The sequence below is a fragment of the Erpetoichthys calabaricus genome, chromosome 3, assembly GCF_900747795.2.
Source record: "Erpetoichthys calabaricus chromosome 3, fErpCal1.3, whole genome shotgun sequence".
Classification (NCBI taxonomy): Eukaryota; Metazoa; Chordata; class Cladistia; order Polypteriformes; family Polypteridae; genus Erpetoichthys; species Erpetoichthys calabaricus.
Window position 1 is genome coordinate 16,727,252 of NC_041396.2, and position 15,516 is coordinate 16,742,767.

The 15,516-nt window shown below is 40.3% G+C and overlaps 1 protein-coding gene across 1 annotated transcript in view; it reads right to left on the reverse strand.

Annotated features, from left to right (window-relative positions):
• Positions 1 to 621: 621 nt before the first annotated feature.
• Positions 622 to 15,516, reverse strand: part of mmut (methylmalonyl CoA mutase) — a 124,466-nt gene continuing 109,571 nt past the window's right edge. Inside the window, exon 13 of the mRNA XM_028796405.2 lies at positions 622 to 1,378. Within this exon, the coding sequence (XP_028652238.1) occupies positions 1,250 to 1,378 (129 nt within the window). The 3' untranslated portion in view covers positions 622 to 1,249. The remainder of the gene's footprint in view (positions 1,379 to 15,516) is intronic.

The window sequence follows — 15,516 nt, forward strand, 5'->3', positions numbered from 1 at the left end:
ATCAAGAGAAGGAGCCTGCACATGGAACAACCAGAATATAAGGATGGACCTACGGCCAACACACTTTGAAGCTGCCGGGCAGAAGATTATGTCTTCCGTCCGGTGAAAATCCTTTCAGTGTGGCGACGAAAGATGGCAGACTGCGTAGGTCAAGACACCCACATTGCTTGATAGAGTCTGTGATAAGCTTCCCGTCTGTAATACCGCGTGAACCCGTCAGTAAAGAGCTAAATTATCCTCTATACTTCTCGCGTAATCTTGTAACCGTCATATTGCATGCTGGGGGGGGGAATAATACCTTTTTTTATTTTATAATTATTTAAATTCAGGTTAAAACGCCACAATTGAAAAGAACACATTTCCAGAGAGCTAATGCCTCTTAAGGAAACAAACAACAACGCAATAATTTGTATGCTTTTACAGTGGCATGCGAAAGTATTCAAGCCCCTTGAAAGTCATCCTGATTTTCTGCATGACAAAAGATTTGTCCACACATTTGTCCATTCAGTATTTGTAATGTGAACTCTTGTGCTGTAATGATACATTTTCAAAGTCAAAATAAAGCATTTGTTAGCCAAAGCTCTCCCAAGCCAACAAAGGTTGAAGTGGTCAGCGTCACTCAATCAAGTGATCCATTTATTTGATATAGCATCTTTCAGCCCAAAGCATTTCACAAGTGCAGCTAAATGTACAGCAGGGAATATTCATACGGTTGAAGTACTGATAATGAAGTCACTTGTTCCACTGCACACATACACAGACTCGACAAAAATCTTGAGATTTCTAGTTCTGAAGCCCTTAGTTGTCAAGACGTTATGCTTAAAGGACTGGAAATGGCATTTTAGGATTTCTTTATGGTTTTTAAACATTTGCTTCACTTGGAAAACTTTAATCAAAATCACCCCAAAATCATTAAAGGTCTCCAATTTCACTTAAAATGTTGTTAGTACTTATTATGTTTCACATTATGTGGAATTTCATTATGGTCTTTTAAATGTTTTTGACTTTTATGTGATCGTCAGACACAAAAATGTGCACAGTTTCATATTTTGGACATTTCAAAACATGAATTATGCACATTACAAAGAGCTGAGCTCTAACACATTTGAATTTGTTTTATGTTATTTGCTGAAGTTGGTATGAAAGGCCACAAAGCCCTGGACCTTTTAAATCAAATAGAAAACGAATAATTTTGAATTTTTGAAGTGACTATGGCAACAACAAAAGCAAAACTCTCCAAGGCCTCTGCCTACATGGCATGCTGCCTCTTCTCAAGACTCATCTCTATCTTGTCAAGGACCTGCACGGCAGCTTTTGGGATTCTTGTTCCTGGTCCAAAAACACTGGAAACACCAGCTTCATACAAGAAGTCGTAATCCTGAAAAAAAAAAAAAAGAATATACAAAAGGTTATTTAGCTTCACCACTATTCTGCATGAGAGTCAAACATAAAGCAGTGTTAAAGTTCTGAAGGTTTACAGAAAGAAACACACCAGGGAATTTTTGCCATTTCCATTTATTTGCTTAGCAGATGCTGTTATCCAAAAAGACTTACACATGAGGTTAACGTAATTGAGTAAAAATCAGTCTAGGCGACTGTCTGTTAACAAGTGCTAAAGGACAAGGTGACAACTCAGAACAAAATACAAAAAGGTAACAATTTGTTGATAATAAAAACCTAACAGCCATTATCAGTTTGAGAGAAATTCACTGAACAAGAGGGTCTTCAAATGCTTCTTAAACACACTGAGGCGGGTAGAAGTTCAAATGATAATAATAATTCATTACATTTATATAGTGATTTTCTCTTTACTTAAAATGATTTTCATAGTGAGTGGGGAGCCACTTCAACACCCATTAATGTGCAGCATTCACCTATATGATGTGACAGCAGCCATTATTGCACCAGTACAGTCACTACACATTAGCTATTAGGTGGTGAGAGAGATAGTCAATTAGAGACGGGATGATAGGGGGCAAGAATGACTAGATAGATAGATAGATAGATAGATAGATAGATAGATAGATAGATAGATAGATATGAAAGGTACTATATAATAGATAGATAGATAGATAGATAGATAGATAGATAGATAGATAGATAGATAGATAGATAGATAGATAGATAGATAGATAGATACTTTATTAATCCCAAGGGGAAATTCACATACTCCAGCAGCGGTATATTGGTAAAAAACAATATTAAATTAAAGAGTGATAAAAATGCAGGTGTAACAGACAATGGAATTTAAGAGTCGCATAGTGTGAGGGAGGAACGATCTCCTCTGTCTGTCAGTGGAGCAGGACGGTGACAGCAGTCTTTCGCTGAAGCTGCTCTTCTGTCTGTAGATGATCCTGTTCAGTGGATTCTCCATGATTGACAGGAGCCTGCTCAGCGCCCATCGCTCTGCCACAGATGTCAAACTGTCCAGCTCTGTACCTACAATAGAGCCTGCCATCCTCACCAGTTTGTCCAGGTGTGAGGCGTCCCTCTTCTTTATGCTGCCTCCCCAGCACACCACCGCGTAGAAGAGGGCGCTCGCCACAACCGTCTGATAGAACATCTGCAGCATCTTATTGCAGATGTTGAAGGACGCCAGCCTTCTAAGGAAGTATAGTTGGCTCTGTCCTTTCTTGCACAGAGCAACAGTATTGGCAGTCCAGTCCAATTTATCATCCAGCCACACTCCCAGGTATTTATAGGTCTGCACCCTCTGCACACAGTCACCTCTGATGATCACAGGGTCCATGAGGGGCCTGGTCCTCCTAAAATCCACCACCAGTTCCTTGGTTTTGCTGGTGTTCAGTTGTAGGTGGTTTGAGTCGCACCATTTAACAAAGTCCTTGATGAGGTTCCTATACTCCTCCTCTTGCCCACTCCTGATGCAGCCCACGATAGCAGTGTCGTCAGCAAACTTTTGCACGTGGAAGGACTCCGAGTTGTATTGGAAGTCCGATGTATATAGGCTGAACAGGACCTGAGAAAGTACAGTCCCCTGTGGCGCTCCTGTGCTGCTGACCACAATGTCAGACCTGCAGTTCCCAAGATGCACATACTGAGGTCTGTCTGTAAGATAGTCCACAATCAATGCCACCAGGTATGAATCTACTCCCATCTCTGTCAGCTTGTCCCTAAGGAGCAGAGGTTGGATGGTGTTGAAGGCTAGGCCATGGTGGGCAATTTAGCCAGGACATCGGGATACACCCTACTCTTTTGAAAGATGCCTAAGGATCTTTTATGACCACCGAGTGTCTGGACTTTGGCTGTACGTCTCATCCAAAGGACAGCACCATTTTTACAGCACAGTGTCCTGTCAATGCACTGAGACATTGGGATCCACATACAGACCACAGGATAAGTGCCCCTTGCCGGCCTTGTTGAAGCAGACTGGCGCAGGCACCCTTAAGCCCCAGTGAAGGCACCTGGGAGTCTCAGGACAGGCAGCAGAATCAAGCTTTATTGTACTACGTACATACAGACTCAATTAAGATGACTTGAGCGAGCAGCCATTGACATTTATTACAATTCTTATCATATAAGCCATTATTCATCCTCATCTGACTCCTATCATTTCACTGCTCTAATCTTGCCTCTAATTAATTCTACCAATATTTCTTACACGATGGGGTGTCAAACCCCTCTCTGTCCATCATTTCTGTTTGACAAGGCCTATCCTTATTCCCTATTAGCTCGGTGCTTGCCATTATTATTTATAGCCAAAGAGTTCACATTCCCTCTCTAAGCAAGGGGTCCATCTTGCTCTCCTGCACATCTAACCTTTGGTTTAATAAACTATTGGTGGTTTCTAGCTCATACAGAATAAAAAAAAATGTTGGCATAAGTCTTTTTAATCCTAACTCTTACATCTTAATGCTTAGTAAAATATGGTGTCTACTTTTCTCATGTGCTTACAATACTTTTCTAATACGTAGAGATTACCAATTCCAAGAATACATTTTTTCTATAGCCTCACCAACACCCCTTCCAGCAGCAACCCAAGTTTTTCTTAAATAAAATAGACTTGACTTGTCTAGATGTTCTCCCATCCAAGTACTGTCTCGGCCAGAACACTCTCTGCTTCAGGTGGATGTCCTGATCTGAAGTGCATGTTGCATGGCTACTGGCAGTGGGCAGCTCATTAAACCAGCTAGGAGCTAAAAAATAAAAGGGCCCGGATTGGGATTTGATATCATGCAGAGATGACATCACCAAACATCGTTCATCAGCAGACCTGAATGGGTGAGAAGGAGCAGAGGACCTCATCAGTGTCTCCATATATGCACTGTAGGTGCAGACACATTGACTACACTGTAGATAAACATCAAGGATTTGAACTTAATAAGTGCTGAGTCATGACCACCAAGCATAGTTTGGCATTCTGGCTGGGAATCCAGCGTAATGGAAGAACAGGGGGACATGGACTATTTGCTCCTCTGATATAATAGGTGTCAATCTCTCTGAGCTACAGTAGCTGCATGGATAATTGCAGGGAAGGCTGGGAATTGCAGTCCCATTAAGACAGCCCTGCTGGGTTCCATGGGTGCCGCCAGGGGGAGCTGCAGGGACAGACCACCCCTACCTTAAGGAACCTCCACCTGACCAGGAAGTGCATCCAATGTGCAGTGCTGTAACACCAGAAGTACTCCTTGGTCTGGCATAAAACAGTTCCGATGCCTCACCCCAGGGAGTTGGAGTGGGAAGGCGGGAGGCAGAAGCTCACCTTGAAGAGAGGAAGAAAAATGGGAAGAGAAGGAAGCAATTTTTGCTTGTGTGTGTACTTCAAAATAATCTGTGTGTAGGTATTTGTTAAAAAAAATTATCATCTGCACCCGGGACTTATGATGGTGCTGCTGCTGTGTTTGGGAATTGGGGGGCTCAGTAGCGCCCCCTACAGGTCACAGCTTCTACAGGGAAACAGTGTAGTGATCTCAAGAGAGGAGTGACATCTGCCTGCCTCAGCTGGTCGAACACAAGATGGGCCATTGTATTTTGAATCATCTGCAGCAACCTGGTGACCCATGACAGAAATCCTGTCAGCACAAAGTTGCAATAGTCCAGACGTGACAAGACCAAAGCCTGGACCAGGAGCTGTGCTGTACACTCAACATCTAGGAGAATTCTAAACTGGATCTGGCTAAGCATTAAAAATCTTGCTACTTACTGAATTAGGAAGTGGATTCACGGTGTCTACTGGATAATGGCACCATAGTGCAGTTCCTAGTGTCTTCTGTTGCTGCTGGCCCAGGGTCGTGTGATTTGAGGTCATGGGGAGTGGTGATGCTTGTGTGCCTGATAATTAGTGATGCAGGAGACGCAAGGAGGCCAGAAAGCTAATGACTCCCATTAAGCATCACCAAGTGGAAAACCAGGCAGAGGATTGGAATCCGTGGGAGACGATGCATTAGAAGATAAGGATGAGCAGAAAAATGATGAGAGCTTCACAAGAATGTTCTCATCGTTCCTAATAAGCTTAGTTCAATTAGCAATCAGACTGCTAGACCAATTCTGAACAGTTATATAAGAAAAATAGACAGGTGTGTAGTGCGTATAAAAAGTATTCACATGCTAAACTTGGAAGTTTTCACATTTTATTGTTATCCAACATTGTGGTGGAATGAATTTGACTTTTCATACGCTGATCAACAGAAGAGTCTTTAATTGCCAAGTGAAAGCAGATCACTACAAAGAGGCCTAAATTGATACTAATTGATAACTTAAACGCAGGAAGCAAATGGTTATGGGGAGTGGAACTTTTTCAGAATGAGGTGATTTTAAAAGAGATCAATTGTGGGGCTGCTGCTCTTTTTAGTACATATAAACTATGTGCACCAAGAATTTAATCATTACATTGGTTAAGTTTGCAGAAGATACCAAACTAGACTGATGCATGGTGGAATGAAAATGGTGAGCAGTACAGACGTGAACATGGAAGGATGCACAGAGTCTCGTGATTTTAATGAAGGGATCTTGACTTTATTTTTACCTTCAAATCTAACCTATTTATTGGAAAACTTATTGTTGATTTTAACCTTCACCATGAGCACGGTTTTTATTGGGATTATTGTTCTATTCATTTATGATGGAAAGAACATCTGCATTGTTTGCACCTTGTGAAAATAAAAGCACTTTGCACCATACTCTTACTACCAGTTTGTGTCGTCATTGCTCTGATTCATCTAGGTATATGACTACCGATGGTCCCAGGTTTAAGAAGGACAAACCAGCTGCAACTGACCCGGACTGTCACAACCTCACAAGTACATCTTTGAATATGGAAAGAAAATGGAAGAACAGCATATCATAAAATCTTAAAAGACAAAACAAGTTTACCAAGTTTACTAGTGTGAAATAAACAGACTGGAAACCACTCTAGGTGACATTGACAAGTTAAATGCACAGCTAGCACTTTTAAATGAATGATCATACTGTGAATGTTATTCAAGGTGTGAAACTTCAGGCTACCATGGCTTTTTTTTTTTTTTTTTTGCATGGAATGCTTTAAGTGTAAATTGCAAGATGAAAATGGTAAAATCAATTTTATATACTGTAAAAAGAATTTCCACAATGAACTAACAAAAAATATTTTTATAATCATGCAAATTGGACCCAAAGTATACCGTGAAGGCACATTTTAGGAAGTCAAAGAACAAGTTTCATTTTTTGTTATTACAGTGCTGATATGAAGTGCTTTAATTTCTAGCTGAAAGCTGGCAGATGGAATTTAATCGATGGTTGGCACATAGAACACATTATTTTACTATATGAGGTATAAAGGAGGAGCATTCCTTTCATAAAATAATGCCAAGGAGTAATGGGGACCCATTTTGTATGCCAGTGCCTTCATGTCCCCAGGAGAGGGGGGCATTAAGTCAGAAGTTTGTTAAAAACTGAGACCCCCATTTATCTAAGCGCTTTTGCAGACGTTGAAGTCACTCTCTGTTATTGATGTTCAGCAACTAAGTTAACTGATAACAAAGTTGGGGCCTTTCACATTAGCGACACTACAGTGGAATTCCATGTGTTAGTAGACTCCATTAAATCTGTGCTCTTTTACAGCACTTTACAATGGCATTAAAAACAGAGCACAAGAGGCTTCTGGTGGCTTGACAGCTTTCATACACAGCAGACTGAAATTCAACTGATGTGAAAATGGCATCGACTGATGTGTGTTAATGATGCAGGGTCTGTGACTAACTGATGTTCAATTTTTTTAAACATGACATTTTTGAAAGTATACCCAATAGAGCAGTATACAATAATTACCAATTGAAAAATATTTATATTAATATAAAATGTCCAAAACTCGTATAAAATCAGCATCATTATTAACCTCCAAAAGGGAGAAAAGGAACAGAAATAAGTTCTCCATCTAGCTATTAATATTTGTTAAAACACAGTAATTTGTTAAAAATTATATACATAAGTAAGAAACTGGAAAGAAACTGATTTATTATATCCATCCATCCATTATCAAACCCGCTATATCCTAACTACAGGGTCACGGGGGTCTGCTGGAGCCAATCCCAGCCAACACAGGGCACAAGGCAGGAAACAAACCCCGGGCAGGGCGCCAGCCCACCGCAGGGCACGCACACACACACACACACACTAGGGACAATTTAGGATCACCAATGCACCTAAACTGCATGTCTTTGGACTGTGGGAGGAAACCCACGCAGACACGGGGAGAACATGCAAACTCCACACAGGGAGGACCACGGGAAGCGCTACCCACTGCGCCACCATGCCGCCCGATTTATTATATAACTGGGATAAAAATGGTACAAGATTGCCGTGACTGTTCATGCATATCTGGGACTGAAAGATTAGGGACCAGGAAACAGAGATCAGGAGCTAAAGCCACTGGAGCCCCCCACCTCCTGATGCCACTGTTCATTTTTAAACCCATCCTGTGTTTATATCAGTTAGCACAACTGTGCCTTTCCTGTGTTATTAATTAGTTCATTTGCCATTTGGTTACAGGTTCATATTGTCAGTTCTTCACAATAATAATCTGCAGATAATATTGATCAATCAATTTAGTCATTTGTGTGCTTACATAATTGCTTTCCACTTCCATTTATTTCCAGAGAAGTGACTTTTTTTATCCTCTATTAGTTAACTTACCTAAAGCACAAGGAGAGGGTGCTGCTGTGTGAGTTGTTTGTGCTCTGCCTGGCATCTGACCAACTTTCAATGGGCATCTGAGTGTCTGTCAGACAAGTAAAATCTACAAAATCTACAAGTTCAAGCAACCGCTCAAAAGGTAAAATTAATAATAAATCATTTTATTTATATAGAGCCTTTCTCATGCTCAAGGTCGCTTCACAGAGTCTCAGAAAAAAACATCAGGTATATATAACACTGGATATAAATGTTTCCTGAATAGAACGCTAAAACAGAGATACGGGACAGACAGAAGCATAGAATAAAATACAATAAACCAGACTAAAATACTAAATTTCAATACTTAAACAAAATACTAGCAGATAACATTACTTGTGATATAACACACACACAAATTAATCTGAGCATCTGGACAGATAGGAAGACTGAAAGACGGTTCTCAGGTTAAGTTACATGCCTTCCTGAACAGATGAGTTCTTTTTCAAAAGAATCAGTGGAGTCAGCTGATCTTATTCATGTCAGGAGGTCATTCCAAAGTGTGGGCGCTATACAGCTAAAATGCCTTGTCACCCATAGAGTACAGGTTAGTGTGGGGAACAACAAAATTGACAGAATCAGAGTACCGTATATACTCATGTATAAGTTGGGTCTTGAAACCCAAAAAAATCGATCATAAAATCAGACCCCGACTTCTACACCTATTCCAAAATGTGAAACTAATTTTTTTGTTACATCTTCTTGCCTCCTCCAATCTCATATCAGTTTCTTAGACACATTGAATTTTGTTGCAGCAGCACAGTTACCATTTTCTTTCGCTACTTCAATGACATATTTTTAGCTTCATATTTCTTCTGATCAAACGCTCCATCGTAGATAAGGGATGCTCTTATGATAAAGGTGTATGAGGGTGTGAGGTACAAAAAACACAAATCAGTGCAAACATTGCTTCAGAATAGTTTGAGTATTACTTTGTGGTCACGTAGGTACAATAGAGAGAGAGAGACAGAGGTTAGGAGCAAGCGCTGATACAGCGCATTGTTGCACTCACATAGAAAAAAAAGGTGGTGTGCTCCGCGGTTACTCTTTCAGGTGGCCGTTAGTATATCATAATCTCTTGGACCAATAGCATGAGTTATCTGCATTCGACTTATATGACCGCCATTATAAAATACTAGAAATTATACGATAAATCAAGTCCCGACTTATCCACGAGTATATACGGTACTTTAGTGGGCAAACAGGAGCATAGTGATGGAGAAGATCACTAATGTAGTCTGGTGCAAGGACATTTAACGGTTTAAGTTAATGATAAAATTTTATATTCAATCCTGTAAGACACAGGGATCCAGTGGAGGCAAAGTAAGATGGGTGTGATGTGCTCGCTGTTGCTGGTCCATGTAAGGACTCTTGCAGCAGAGTTTTGAATCAGCTGCAGCTGTGATATAAGATTAGGAGGGACACCTGCCAGTAGGGAGTTACAACAATCAATGTGAGATGTGATAAAAGCGGTGACAAATGTCTCAGCATTAGAAAAGGAGAGGAACGAGCGAACACAGGATATGTTACGGAGGTGAAAATAAGAAAGTTTCTTAATGTGGTTTATGAGGTCAAAATAAGAAATGGAGAAATCAAAAATGACACCAAGATTCCTTGCATTAGAAGAAGGTCAGTTGAGATCACCATTAAGAGTGACTTTCAAAGACCCAAGAGGACATTGGGAAGAAGACCTCTTAATCAATATATCAGTAAAGGAGTGGAAGGTAGCACAGCAGAGCACCATATGCGCAAAGCATAGATTATTCAACTAAAAATTATATATCGAGCTCATCTGTCTCACTTAAAACTGTCCAAAATGTTTCCAGGGCAAGATCCAACCTGCGAACGCTGCGACCAAGCTCCTGCCTCACTGGGTCACATGTTTTGGGTCTGCACCAAACTAACATCATTTTGGACCAAAATTTTTAAGTGCCTTTCAGACAGCCTTGGGGTCACAATCCCTCCTAACCCATTAACAGCTGTGTTTGGTGTTCTTCCAGACGGACTTGAAGTGGAGAAGGACAACGAAACGGTGATTGCATTCACTACACTTTTGGCACGCAGACTTATTTTGTTAAATTGGAAGAATCCTAGCTCTCCTCTGATAAGTCAGTGGGAAACCGATGTTTTATATTATTTGAAATTGGAAAAAATCAAATTCTCAGTTAGAGGATATGTACAGAATTTTTTCAAAACCTGGCAGGACCTAATCAATAATATTTTAGAATAAGAGAAATAACTATTACCGCATTTATTTCCCTTCTCCATTTTTTATTTACCTATATACATTTCTTCCTTTCTTTTGTTTATTGTTGCCTAATTAATAAGCCCTATGCAATTCTCCTTTGGCTAAGCTCTCCTTCTCAGGGTGCGGTTTGATTTGTCTTCATTTTTTTTTGTTATAAATTGATCTATTTGTATGGAATGATTACAAAAAAATTAATAAATACAACTTAAAAAAAAAAAAAAGAGTGACTGAAAAAGAGTTATTTTAGTGCCAACTTGCAGGAGTTCAGTTTTGTTGCAAATTAATTTTAAAGAGTTCTGCTCCATCTAGGTTTTAATTTCACTGAGGCAAGTTGTGAGCTGACAAAGCCCTGATGAAGTTTCACTTTTAACATTGAAATAGAGTTGAGTATCATCTGCATAAAAATGATGACCCAGTCCATCGCTACGAATGATATGGCCAAGAGGAAGCATACAAATACAGAAGAGCAGAGGGCTAAGGACAGAGCCCTGAGGAACCCCCATGCGTGTCCGGGACTGAGCTGGATCTGCTGTTGCCAAGACTAACAAATTCCTGCCTGTCAGTCAGATGGGACCTAAACCACTGGAGGTCAGTGCCAGAGACATCCAGCATATTCTCCATTCTGGACAGTACAATGTCATGTGTGACAGTGTCAAATGCTGCACTAAGATCTAACAGAATTAATATGCAGATTTCACAACCAAATCATTTGGTTACTCAAAGTGGAGCAGTTTCACAGCTGTGCTGCATCCTGAAACCAGACTGAAAGGGTTCCATCAAATTATTAGAAGTTAAGTAATTGGTGAGTTGAGAGGCTACAACAAGCTCAAGAACTTTTGACAGAAAAGGTCTGAAAGATGGGCCGAGAATAGTTAAGACTGTCAAGCATTAAGACCAGACTTCTGTAACACTGGGATTACAGAAGCGATTTTAACAGTGGCTGGCACAAAGCCAGTCTCAACTGATGTATTTATAATTGTTGTAACAGTCGGGATTATGGCATGAGGGCAGGATTTAAAAAGTGTGGTGAGGATGGGGTCCAGTACACAAGTAGTCGGACTCATCTTACAAAAGCAGGTTAATAACAAATGCAGATGTGACTGACTAGTGAAAATTTAGTGAAAAAACTGGATGGAGTGGGAAGACAGGGAAAGACATAAATGGACAATGGATTTATGTTAAGTTGAATTATTTAGATCTTTAATTTTATTGTGGAAAAAGTGGAGGAATTTTTCAAAGACTTTGGTAGAGGAGGTAATTGGCCCAGATGCAGGTTGAAGTAGCTAACTACAGAGAACAAAACTCTCGGGTTATCATGGCCACTTTCTATCATTCTGCCATAATGTGTGTTCTTGGCTGCAGTTGGTGCATCCCTGTAAGCCCTTTGGTGTTCAGAGAAAGCCTGGATATGCACAGTGACGCCAGTCTTACGTTACATTCTCTCAAGGCACAGGCCAGCTGCTTTCATAGACTGAAATTCTAAATTGTACTGTGGAGCCGAGCGCTTTAAAGAACCCTCCTTATGTTTTAAAGGAACTGTTTTAGCTAGTGTTAAATGAAGGGCTGTGTTATAATAGTCAACAAGACTATCTAGTGTTGATGGAACAGGGGAAGACAGAAAAAGATCAGAAATGGATCCAGCAAAGATCTAGGGACAGATATTTTTAAGGTTTCTGAAAAAAAAATTGACGTTTACAGGTAAGAGGAGGGAGAGCTAATGAGACAGTGAAAAGTACTGCTTTATGATCAGAGAGTCCCAAATCACTACTATAAGACAGATAAACCAGATGTACAGATCAAGTCCAATATATGAACACCAGAGGAAGTGGGAAAATCAACATGCTGCAACAAGTCGAAACAATCCAGTAAGGATAGAAATTAATTTCTCAGTTTACATGTGGTAATGTCAATATGGATGTTGAAGTAGCTGGGAAGAATGACTCTCTGGGAAAGTGAACTTAAGTGGGTTAATAATTCCGTCAGATCAGATAAAAAAGATGCATTGTATTTTGGGGGCGAAAGAGAACAATGAGTAAGACAGGACCTGATTTCGTTATTAGCTTAAAAGCCAGACACTCGAAAGACAATGGTCAGTCAGTTGGGATTCTTTTGATGTTTAGCTGCGCTCTAACAATTACTGCGACTCCTCCACCTCGTCTTGAGCTGCGAAGTAAACGCATCCAGGTGGTGTCGCCTTCATGAGAGACATAAAATTGTTATGTTTTTGCCTGGTTTCTGTTAGGCACAGCATGTCAAGGTTGGAGTCTGTAAGGAATTTTGACAGCACCAGCATTTTGCTATTAAGAGATCTTGAGTTAAACAATGCAATATTAGCTGACAAGGGTTCAATGTAGACAGATTCATGATCAGACTTCATTTAAAAAAAAAATTCAAATTTGGCACGCTGACACTTCTGTTTCCAAAGCCATGAAGAGGACAACGTATTCCTGAACAAATGCTGCCACTGGACTTTTCACTTGCAGCCTAGGAGTGTCAGCGATCTGACCCACGATATAAATATTTTGAGCACCGCACAATGCCAGTGACTTTTACAACATTCCAGTCTGACCATTTGCTCTGGACAAACTGTTTAACATGAAGAAATTTGTCACCAGAGTATTTTAGCATAGTACAGAGCAATACTTATCTGATAATAGGAGCGAAGCAGCATAGCACAGTAGAGAAGGTGAGATGGGCAGGGTGGGATGGCGCAGATGAGTGGCGATAGCAAGCAGCAGAAAAAGCATAGTAGGAGATATTACAAGAGGCACATGAAGATACCAGAATTCTGGGGTTCCAATATACAGTCACATACATATTACACTTGTATTACAGATGTGATCGCCCCAGATCCGCAAGCCATGTGGTTGTAATATCAGATAATTTCTCAATCATTAAGCATGTATACAAGGAATGGAGAGCAATCCAGTATATCCATTATAATCAAGAAGACAGACCAATCCCTGCTTGTAGATCACCACAGTGCAAAGAAACATTCATAAGACTTGTCCTGTGAACCACAGAAAGGTTAATTTGTCCCAGAGGCAGCGAAATCTGTCAAAGTCCATAAAGTCTATATCCAAATCAGTACAGTTCAAGTCACATGTATCCATGAACTATACATACAATAAAAAAAGTGAAAGAAGTGCAAAAAGTACAAAGGCTAAGTCGAATTTTAACGAAAAGTGTTGTGAACAGGGAGGAGTGGCAGCAACATGTGTGCACCAGCGTCCCATACCCTGATAGATTCCTAGTTGAAATCACACATCAAACATTTACGATGGATGAGTTCACAATGTGGCAATGCTTTTCAATGGGAGATTTTGACATTTTTAAACTTTGTACAGTGCAATTTGTTTCAAATATCTCAATGAAAACAGAACTGTATCAACTAATTTCTTTTACAAAATGTGTGCCACATTCCAACAAAACTGGTCCACATGGGGCCAAACTGTTTCATGTGGACAGACAGACCTGGGCTTTCGCAATAGGTGCTTCTCGCATTATACGCAAATCTGTTTTTGTTTGTTAAAAACTAATCTAAAATAATGTGTGCTTGTATCATTATTAGCTTATACTTTTCTCCTGTTAATGGATATCAGATGGAAATATCACATGATCATCCTTGCATTGACTGACAACAGATTTTAGAACATTAGAGCAATCTAGAAGAGAACAGGCCATTCAGTACAAAAAAGCTTGCTAGTCCTATCCACCTAATTCTTTTAAAATAACATCAAGTTTTGAAAGTCCTGCTGTCTACCATACTATTTGATCACTTACTCCAAGTGCCTGTAGTTCTCTGCATGAAGAAAAACTTCCTAATATCTGTGTGAAATTCACCCTTAACAAGTTTCCAACTGTATCCCCGTGTATTTGATGATTCTCAGTGTCAAACCACTAGACCAAAACTGCACACAGAACTCCAGATGAGGAATCACAAGTGTGTTATAAAGCTTGAGCATAACGTCCCTTGACTTGTACTCCACATATCAGGGCACTATATAACCTGACATTCTGTTAGCCTTCTGAATACTGTGTGCAGTCGATAGTGTTGAGTCCACTATGATTCCTAAATCCTTCTCACAAGGTGAACTTTTGATTTTCAACCCTCCCATTGTGTATTCAGATCTCACATTTTTACTTCCTATGTGTAATACTTTACATTTACTTATATTAAATTCCACCGTCCACAAATCTGCTGAAGCCTAAATGCCATTCAAGTACCTCCGTAAAGATTCAAGGGGTTCTACTTTATTTCAATTGATTCTAGATTCTAGATAATATCACAATACAATGTGTAGCAACATAAAACATTTTATTCATATCATGGATTTCTAATAAATAGTGTCACACATGCCCACCAGATGGTCACCTTCCAGGTTCACCTAAAGTAAGTAGTACAACCATAGGATGAAAATGGGTGCTGCCACTAACAGACTTGTCTCCTTTCTCTATCATAGTCATGAGAAACTGCCCCTTGAGGGCACCAGACCAAAAGAAATCCTGCCCCTTCAAGGTCTGCACAGTATAAAGGCAGAGTGATGACGGAGGATGGCATCACATTTTGATGTGGATCTGGCTTCTTTGCCGATTCGAGCTTGAAAACTATATTGGAAATGTCCGACTAAAAGGAATATTTTCTGTTTAAAACTACACATTAAAATGTTTAATTTTGCTTGTTTTTTCTGCATTTTTGTCCTAGTTAAATGGGATTAATGGCCCAGATGGCACCCCAAACTTCATATCTTGTCCTCCACCATCATTTTATCTTGCTAAAATAGAAAAACTAGTCACTAATTAAGAAAATGGTTAGAATGAAAACGTGTAGCTCTCCAGGATTGGAGTTGGCCACCTCTGTGATAGATATATAGATAGATAATGAGGCGGACGGCCAGAGCCCATGCCCGGCCGGGACGCCCCTTCGACACTGGATCTGGGGGAGCAGCCATGGGACGCACGCTACGTCCCCCGGAACACTTGGTGGCAGCCCCCCTGGGTTGCATTGGGGCTGGTAATATGAAACACCGGAGTTCATCCTGGTTGGGATCCGTGGCCACTGCCAGGGGGAGCTGCAAGGCTTCCTGAGCACATGTGGATGGCAA